This window comes from Morus notabilis, unplaced genomic scaffold (assembly GCF_000414095.1).
Source record: "Morus notabilis unplaced genomic scaffold, ASM41409v2 Scaffold1056, whole genome shotgun sequence".
NCBI lineage: Eukaryota > Viridiplantae > Streptophyta > Magnoliopsida > Rosales > Moraceae > Morus > Morus notabilis.
Genome location: NW_010368045.1, coordinates 158,700 through 169,025, shown reverse-complemented (window position 1 = coordinate 169,025; position 10,326 = coordinate 158,700). Strand labels below are relative to the sequence as shown.

Here is a 10,326-nt window from a genome sequence, read left to right as displayed (position 1 = left end):
AATTTCATTAATGAAAGTTTCATTGAAACTTTGTGCATGAGAAGAAGTTTACTTGCAAAAGCAAGTGAAATAACTTTCTTGACAAGTTTCCTACGTAGGTAACAACATGAAGATGCCTCTAATTGATCCTATAAATAGGTCCTCCTCGTTCCTGCACAAGGCAAGAGAGAAAACAGTGAGAAATAGATGTTAGAGAAAAGTATTTTGAGAGAATAAACGGAAGAAAAGAAAGAGTGAAACTTTAATAAAAGTATTTTTTCTCTATATTTGTCTTTTACTATTTATTTACCTTATTTATATAATCGTTATATATATATCCCACAATTTGTAGCAATTTGTACGTGTCATTCCTTTCAAACTTTTAAATTATAGCAAGTCTCAATTGTTTGCTTTTTGGATGGCAAAAAGGACATGACATGACATCTCCAAGCAAACGACACCAAAATTTTAGATGAAAAGAATTAAAGAAGTTACCAGCTAATGTTGTACACGACACCAAAAATCTAGATGAAAAAGAATTAAAGAAATTACTAGATAATGTTGTATATGACATGTCCGGGACGCGTTTGAAACTTATTATAAAATAATTTTATTTTTTATATAAAAATAAAAATAAAAATATTTTTAATTTTAGATAAAAATTATTTTTAAAAATATGTTTGTTAGTTTTATAAAAAGATTATTTTTAGTGTATAAAAATACATTAATGTCTCTCTTTCTCTCTCTACTCGAGAGAGGAGAAAATAAAAATAAAAAACAATAAACGACTAAAAGTCGTTTTTCATTTCTCTCTTATTTTACATTAAACTAAAAAATCATTTTTATTTATATTTTTTGTCTTTATTGCCAAACGCCGTTTTAAAAACGTTCTCATTTTTTCTTTATCAAAAAACGTGAAAATAAAAATAGGATCAATTCTAAACACCGCCATCGTTATTCTCGCCGGATGATCCTACAAGTGTTTCCCCGTAAATATTTGTCCAATACTAATGAGAATAATAATTTAAAAGTAAGGTCTCGTTCGTTTTATAAATTTAAATTTTCAATTTGAGTTTAGATGTGATATTTTTTTAAAATTTTTAATTATAACAAAAAATAAATATGATATTTTTTAAAAATTTTTAACTGTAAAAATTTAAACCGGTAAAGTGAACGAGACCTAAATCTTTAAACTATCTCTTATTAATTATTAGACGCCACGTCGACGTAGTCTAGCCGACCCTGTCCAATCAACATTTTGTGTGACGAAAGCAAACTGGGCCCCACAATTTGTCAAATGGGTAAACTTGTCAGCACAAAAACTAGCCACAGTGACAATGTGGGACCCAAAGACCCTTACACCACATTAGCTCATGGCCTGCCACGTGGTGCGCTCCGAACTAGATTCGTATCTCTACGCGCCTTTTGGACTTCACCCGCACCAATACTCTCACAGAATCTTTTTTGTTTTTTTTTCTTTTCCTTTTTTCATTCACTTTCTAATTTTCTTTTCACATAAATAAATAAAGGAATAACTTCTTAAACTTTGTTAATTAAAAGAACACATAATTTTTCACTTAATGGAGAATTTTACATTAAATTTACTATTAATTGCAAATGAGGGAAATTTCATTTGAAAAAAATCAGATAGTGGTTTTCAATTTAGGAATTAGTAGGGAAATTTCATTTGAAAAAAAAAACAGAAAGTGGGTTTCAATTTAGGAATTAGTGTGTGTATTTTTTAAGAATAATAAAAGGAATTTAGAGAAAGAAAAGAGTATAAAAAAGGGTAAATTAAAAAATGTTTGCCACCATCAGAAAAGCCCATGCTTTTCTTGGATTTGAGAATAATATTAATAGCTTCGCGTTTGGGTTTCGTTCCGCTTCTCTGTTTTCGCTTTCCCTCTCTCCCCCCACTCTCTTTCTCTCTCTTCGTGGATCAAGCTCCAATTAGGGTTTCCTGTGATCGATTCCATCGACACGTCTCATTCACAGTGATTCACCGTGAGTTTCTTTATGCTTTTGAACGATCTTATTTCCTGTTTTTGAAGTTTTCTTCTTCTCAATGCCATTTTTGTTTGCGTTGTATGTGCGTTTGAATATGTGTTATGGAACTGTGTATGTATATGTCTGTATATCTGTGTTGTGCTGTATTGCTCTTCGCCTTGAAATTTCTGTTTGGCTGCTGAGAAATTGAAATGGAAAGTGAATAATCGCCTCATTGGCTGTGGTTTGATTTCTAAAGAAGGAAAGGTGGTCCAGAGTTTTAGGTTTTTACATTGGACTATGATCTAAACCACTTACCGTTACTTTTTTTGTTTACTTCTGATTTTCTTTTCTCTTTACATCTTTCTTTTTCTTATTGGAAACAGCCAATGCATATTTCGCTTAAAGTGTTTTGTTCTTCTGATTGATGTTTAGGAGTTTAAATTTTATTATGAAACTTATTTTCTTATTTGTTTGATTGTTTATGTAATTGTTAGAAAGTTCATTTAGAATAGGATTTCTATGTTTGATATTTTTTTTTTCTTTTACAACTTTAGTACGACGAGGATTCTAATTTCAATTTTGAGCTCAACATATGTGTGTGTGTCATTCCATATTGTTTATATTTCATGTTTTGCAGGAACTGTCTGATATTTGCCCATGAAATTTTGAGGTCGTTACAAACGGTTAGAACTGCTTTATGAGAATCAAGGATGTGGTTCAAGCATTCTAGTTGTAGGAAGCAGGGTGGAGTTGTTGTATTTAGTAGCATATTTCACAAGCACTGGACTCATTTTTGCTCAATAAGTGAAATCAAGTAGGCAGTGAGTTGGATCTGGAAAGGAATGTAAGCATTATGATCATATCTTTGAATTGCGGGCGTGATGGATGATGTTTGTTTTGTTACTTATCCCAGTTAAGTAGGCTTGTAATTTGTGGTGATTTAGCAGTTTATTGCTTAGTCTTGTGTATAGAACAAAAGAGAGGTACGATGGATGATCTTGGAGAATTTGAGATATTTTTTCCAAGTTGGAACAACAAGAACCCGAGTGATCGACTTTTTATTATCTCTTGCTTTATTGCTGCCCTTGTTGGGATTTTAACTATAGCCTACACGGCTTTCCAATGGAGGAGAAACATCAATCTGAGTTGGATGAAAGCCATAACCAGGTCGAAGGTAAACCCGAAAGCCAAAAACAAAGTTCCTCTATCTTCTCATACTTGGACTATGGACTCTGTATCTCGTGGAAAGAACTTAAACTGCTGTGTGTGTTTGAAATTGGTCAACCCTTCTCAAACTCTTGGTCCTATAGCGGGCTCGGATAGTTTTATTCACCTTTGTAGCATTTGCGGTGCAGCAGCTCATCTAAATTGCTCTTCTAAAGCACACAAGGATTGCAAGTGCGTCTCTATGACTGGCTTTGAACATGTGATGCATCAGTGGGCTGTCAGATGGACTGAGGTTCTGGATCAACCTGAAGAAACTTCTTTCTGTAGCTATTGTGAAGAGCAGTGTAGTGGATCTTTTCTTGGTGGATCTCCTATATGGTGTTGCTTGTGGTGTCAACGACTTGTTCATGTTGATTGCCACAGTAGTTTGTCTAATGAATCAGGTGATATATGTGATTTAGGCCCATATAGAAGGTTGATTCTGCCTCCACTTTATGTTAAGGAACTCAGCCGGCCTTCGGCAGGTGGATTTTTGAGCTCAATTACACATGGAGCAAATGAGATAGCGTCTTCTGTGCGTGCTAGTATTAGGAGCCAGAGCAAGAAGTACAAGCATGAAAATGAAGCCTCTGTTGACTCGGGAAATAGTGCTAGTACTGTGGATATGTCCACAGAAAGCACTGCTGACACTCACCAAGCTGTTAATGGTACTCATGTAGATGGAAATTGTAATGGTAGCACAAGCGTAGATGCTCATCACAAGGATGATAATGTAGATAAGAAACTGGATTCCAAGCCCAGTTTTAAAAGAACCTCATCGATTGGTAGGAAGGATGAGTCTCTGAGGCAGAAACAAAGATATGAGTTGACTGATTTGCCGTCAGATGCAAGGCCCTTGTTAGTTTTCATAAATAAAAAGAGTGGAGCTCAACGCGGGAATTTGTTGAGGCTGCGACTGAATATTCTTCTAAATCCGGCTCAGGTTTTATTTCTACCATAGATTTCTTAGACGCTTACCTTTCTGAGTATGAATCATATTAAATTGTTAGTTCTAATTTTCCTTGGACAATGGTGGTTTTGATTGATAAGATATGAATGTATAATTGTTTGAAAAAAGAGAGAGTGAATTTGTGTAATTTGTATGAGGAAATACAAAATCTGGAGTTATATCGCATATGGTAACACTGATAAGGGTTGTTTAATGCTGTAAGGCCAGAGTTTTTATCTTCTTGTCTTTTGTGTCCTTAATGTTTAATTATGATTTTTCCAATAAATTGTGACCTAATAAGGATCTTTGTGCTTGCCTTATCCTAACAAGTTTTGAATATGAGTTATCTCCCTTTTTTTTTTTGTTTCTGTCTTTCTGTTTACTTGGGCAAAATATGATATCTTTTATGGAGAAACTCTAACAAATATATCTTGTTTATAATACATGGTACCAAGCATGCTACTTTTTGATATTTCAGTTAGGAATGCCACCTTTTGATTAATAGGAACTGACTAAGAATATTGATGTCTGAAAATTAGGTTTTTTGTGGCAATCTGTAATCCTGTTGATATGTTATCAACTTGAACATAGGTGGTTATTTGTTAATGATCCTTAATAATGCTATGTTTTATTTATTTATTTTTGTATGCTTTTGCTTCACGTAGATATGTGAGTTAAGCTCAACACAAGGACCGGAGATGGGTTTCTATTTATTCAGAAAGGTGCCTCATTTCAGAGTTTTTGTTTGTGGTGGAGATGGCACTGTTGGTTGGGTTCTTGATGCCATAGATAAGCAAAATTTTGTCTCTCCTCCTCCTGTAGCCATTCTTCCTGCTGGAACAGGAAACGATCTGGCCAGGGTTCTGTCCTGGGGAGGTGGTTTGGGCTCTGTGGAGAGACAAGGAGGCCTCTGCACGGTGTTGCATGACATAGAGCATGCTGCGGTGACAATCCTTGACCGGTGGAAAGTAGCAATTTTAAATCAACAAGGAAAACAGCTTCAACCTCCTAAATTCATGAACAACTATCTTGGTATGTGAACTTGTTATTTAGCAATCACCCAGTCTCGTATTTTCCATCTTCTTATTACATGTTATGGTACTTAACTGTGACGAGTTTTATTCTCAGGCTTAACTGTGACGAGTTTTATTCTCAGGAATTGGATGTGATGCAAAGGTTGCTCTTGATATTCATAACCTACGAGAGGAGAATCCAGAAAAGTTCTACAACCAGGTAAAATCTTAGATAGAACATGTGTTGGTTTGCTTTGAAGTTCTCTCAGACTTAGGTAGATGATGTAGGAAGATTTAGCTACTCGTTTTTATATTTTCATTGTCGTTTATGCTAGCTTATTAATTTAGCTTTGTTTTGTTATTAGCTTGTCGTCTGTCTTAGTGGAACTTTTTATTTAATTATCATTTTGTCTGTGAGCTATAAATATAGCCACATTAGCTATTGTAATAATTAGACTTGAATATTTGAGATATTGATATCAGTTAGGCTGGTAATTCTATCTTCTCCATTCCACTGCATCATTAGACCTCACAAACAAGTAAAGGTTGTGAGGTAATAATGACGGCAGCATTTTGGTATTGATCAAGGCCAATTTCTTGTATTATCTGTAAATCAAGTACTTTTATGAACAGAAATATAAAACAAATACTTAGAAAAGCAAAAGAAGGAAGGGTCTCCCCAACTTTTTGTTAAAAGAAGGGTCTCAATTTTTTGTTGCTTCTTTTTTTTTTGTTTTTTTTGTGGTTTTTTTTTTTTTTTTTTTTTTTTTTTTTTATAAGTCTCCTTCTTACCTGCAGTTTATGAATAAAGTTCTTTATGCGAGAGAAGGTGCTAAGAATATCATGGATAGAACATTTGAAGATTTCCCTTGGCAAGTGCGAGTTGAAGTTGATGGTGTTGAGATAGAGGTGCCTGAGGTGAGTCGGAAATAATTATCAAGCACTTGTATCAGTTATGTCATTGCATGCCCAAATAGAACCATAGCATATTGAAGAATTGTGAAACTTTGGTCTTACATTTTTTGACATGTATTTTTTCAGGATGCAGAAGGGGTACTAGTTGCAAACATCGGAAGCTATATGGGTGGTGTAGACTTGTGGCAAAATGAGGATGACAGTTATGATGATTTTGATCCACAATCCATGCATGATAAAATACTTGAGGTCGTGAGCATATCTGGGACTTGGCACCTTGGGAAGCTTCAGGTATGTTGCGTTTTCCAATCTGTTGGAGGAGGAGGGCTGGCAAAGCTATTCTATTTGTTCTTACCTGTTATGTACATATTTCAAAAAAGTAGTGTGGCAGAAAGTTTTTCTGCCTTCTATATCTGAAGGGAGAGGGGGAAAAAAAGAAGGGAGATTTGTCCCTTTTTTGAACGGGAGTTTGACTGGGCAGAAAGATTTTTTTTTTTTTTCAACTGCTGAATCTATTTGTTTTGATAGCTTTAAAATACTTCTAACTACGTCCAGAGGACTAGGTTGTTTCAATTACTGCTTAATTTTGGGTATTGGGAACATTGTGGAGATGCTAAATAACTGCTATTTTGTTATTGGCAACAGGTAGGCCTATCTCGTGCTCGGAGGCTCGCGCAGGGTCAATCAATCAAGATACAGCTTTTTGCTGCATTCCCTGTTCAAATTGATGGTGAACCCTGGTTTCAACAACAATGCACATTAGCCATTTCTCATCATGGCCAGGTCTCTCCGTGCATTTTGTTGCATTAAACATTCCCTTTTTTCTATTTTTGATATCGTGTGTTATCTCCAACGATGCATTAATAAAGCCAAGTTATTTATCGACTTTATAGAATAATTGCTTAATGGTTCTTACTTGTTTCTAAGCTTGTACCTTTGGGCCATGGGTTGATAATAAAAAGGTTACCTATTAGTTTTGTAGTAAATACCTATTTTTCGTATTTCTTGGTCTTTCCTCTTCTTCTTTCTCAAGCATAGAGGACATTGGCTTACACATTTGCATTGGATAGGCTTTCATGTTGAAGAGGGCCTCTGAGGAGCCACTTGGTCATGCAGCTGCCATAATCACGGATGTGATGCCGAGACCAACCATGTTATCAATGCTTCGCAGAAGCGGGCTCTTCTTCAAGAAATGGCTCTCAGGTTATCCTAGAAATTTTTTTTACAGCAATAGGGGTGTTTTCCGTTGTAGTGTCTTCCTTCAAAATATTTTCTTTTTTGTTCCTCTTTTTTTTTTTTTTTTTTTTTTTTTTTTTTTTTTTTTTTTTTTTTTTTTCCTTTGTCTATATCGCTGTATCAATACGTGTATCTTTTTGTGTGAATGATATATTTGGTGATGTTGAACACGATGCTCTTAGCTGAAGCATGGTTGTAGATTAAAACCTTGTTCAACATCCATAGAAAGGAAATTTTGTTCTGTTTTGTTTTGTGTTGCTTTGTTTCTACCTCTTCGTTTAAGATGTACGGATAGTAATTCTTGAAAAGAAAGAAATTTTAGCATTTCATATTCATCTTTGTTGTATTTGAGTTGCCAACCCCAATTTTCTTTAAAAGCTGAGTTTAGCTGGAAATAATGGAAATATTTCTTGCCAGTTCATCTATTTGGTGCTTTTACTGCTTTACAATAAAGTGGCATACTAAAGTAAGGGATTCTCTAGCCAGTCCATCTATATGTTGCTTTACAACAAAAGTAATATACTCAAACACCAGAAGGTAAAGCATGGCATGTACAAGTAATTGAAATTAGTCATTGTAAAATGAAAAAAAAAAGACAAATACCCCTTAAAATGTATGTTTTAGATTTGCACCACTTACTCTTGATTAATAATTTTTTAGTAAAAATCTTAAAACAATGCATTAAAAAATGAGTTCACCAATTTTCTCTTGTAAAATTGATGGAATACACGTACAAGAGCCCGTCTGACTTTCATATTGACTCGCTAAGTCTTTGATGTTTAGTGAAGATACTGCATTAGTACCATTAAAGACTTGAGACTACACCTGTATAGCCAGAGCCTTTAGAGTACACCAGAGAAAAAAAAAAAAAAAAAAGGAAAAAAAAAAACTCGCTCTTCTTAAGACTTTGAAAGAAATTGATATCTTAGCAGATGTCAGAAAAGTCTTAGTGGTTCTTGACTTCTTGTTGTCACACCTCCCGTGAAGGGAATTGAGTAGCCCACTTTTTAGCTAGTCATGCTTTTGTGATTTTTGTCGATGTTCGTTACTCTCATTGTTTACCCTTATTTATTAGTTGCTTAGTATGCAATGATCTATCAAGTGATTGATAAAAGGTCCAGTTTCCATGAGAGAGAGAGAGTTTGATACTTGACAACACCCCTTTCAATTTATACATAACAACAGCGTAAAAGTTTGACAAAACTGCACGCGTATGGTTGAGGACTCGAAAGAACTGCAACTTTTGAACTCATTCCTTGTTCTTATTCCTCAGAAATCCTTGCTTCACCTTCATCCATAATCTTGTTACTACCACCCTTGTGATCACCCAAGCACCTCTATTGCCTTTTTTATTATCATCCAGTGTTGTTGCAGATGAAAAAGCGGAACAAGTCAGTCTCCTCGGGGACTTGTTTTCTCTGTTAACACGATTCAAGTGTTTCCGATAAAATGGAGATTTCAAGCCAATTGGAGAGAATGCTTTTGAACCTTGAATGGCCTTGTTCAGTTGGTGAACTACTGCTTGGAGCTCGTAAGAGTCATATAGTGCACTACCTTTGTAATTGGGGCTCAGCCTGCATATGGGGCTCATGGTGTTATTGCCCGAATTGCCTTTCGTTGGCTGTTTGGCTTCTGGGATTTGCAGGGACTTTGATTGGAATTCTTGGTTTGAACTTTCTGATCCCATTTCTTGAAGAAAAACAAAGATGGGATTTTGCTTTTTTGGGTTGTTAGCAAGTCATGGACGTTTTTATGTGTTTTTTGCCTTGGAAATAATGTTATAAAGTGGATGCTTAACAAGAAAATTGCATTGTTTTATACGTCTTCTTGTTGGCATTTACTTCTCAAATTGAGTGTCATTGCGGTTAACCAAATCGGTGTTAGACATAACGTCCGAATGAGTCTAGTTTAACCCCCCACAAAAAGAAGTTTAAAATATGTATTTAAAATTGGTTTGGTGACTTTGTACTGATTTGCTCGGCTCTTTGACAATTGTTAGGGTGTGTGAGAACATTGAGTCGCTTTCTTATGGTTTATGATGCAATTTTTGCACATAAAGAAGTATGGCTTTTGGTTTTGCTATATCAATAAGTGTGTACATACATACATATATATATATATATATATATCTGTGTGTAACTATTTTGTTTTACTTTGCAAGTATCAATGTCTTCAGCTATCAATACGTCATTGCGAAACATTGTGAAATGATAATTATATAAAAGAAAAAAAAATTCTCTCTTTTTCAATGGTCGATACCAATTGCCAAACTTTAATATCGTTCTACAACAATAATAACAAGGACCCCTGTGTTTTGTCATAATAACAAGGACATCCCGTTGACCAATTCTAATTACACCAACACACCCTCTATTTAACTCTATAAAATTTTAATGTTAAAAGACAAAAATACCCTATTTAATGTCAACCCTTGATCTAAGAACACCACATCTCAGCCCTCCAGCCCCACAATTTCCTAATTGAACTTGAGAAAACCCTAACCTTCATTTCCCACCACTCCAACCCTTGCCCACCCACACGCGGCCGTCCAGCTCCCCGGAGCCACCGCGCCCCTGATCTTCCTAGCCGCCTCTCTCCATTCCCCCCAGCTTGCGTTCAAGACTTCGAGCTTCCTCCAACCAGCTACCCAGCGTCCGCGACTTGTTCCCCCGCGCCGCCCATCCTCTGTTGCCACCCGTTCTGTTGCCAACTCACCGGACCTCGCCGACGTCGTCTCTCTCCTCCCGAAATGGTGTTTTTTGTTGTTTTCTTCGTGTATGAAAACTGATTTTGTTGTTTGCAATGGAATTTCTGAAATCATTTTGTCTGATTAGATGATACTGATGATTGCGGAATTTGTATTTTAGTTCGGTTTTGGTTTTGGTTTTGTTTTGATCAGTTTGTGTGATTTTGGAATCAATTTGTGTGATTAGTTGATATTGTTGCTTGTGAAATTTGTGCGTTTAGCTTGGTTTTAGTAACGTAGGAGTAAATTTCAGAAGGAAAACAAGGTTTGCAACTGAGAAGAACGGGAGGAAT

General features: G+C 35.5%; 1 protein-coding gene across 1 annotated transcript; it reads left to right on the top strand.

Annotated features, from left to right (window-relative positions):
* Positions 1 to 1,794: 1,794 nt before the first annotated feature.
* LOC21389556 (diacylglycerol kinase 1) lies at positions 1,795 to 7,372 on the top strand. Its single transcript, XM_024176069.1, is given in 9 exon segments — positions 1,795 to 1,983; positions 2,606 to 4,117; positions 4,789 to 5,155; positions 5,280 to 5,356; positions 5,935 to 6,054; positions 6,178 to 6,342; positions 6,697 to 6,834; positions 7,122 to 7,182; positions 7,185 to 7,372. Coding segments are annotated over 8 exon segments (2,169 nt in total). The 5' UTR covers positions 1,795 to 1,983; positions 2,606 to 2,956; the 3' UTR covers positions 7,265 to 7,372.
* The last annotated feature ends 2,954 nt before the right edge of the window (positions 7,373 to 10,326 follow it).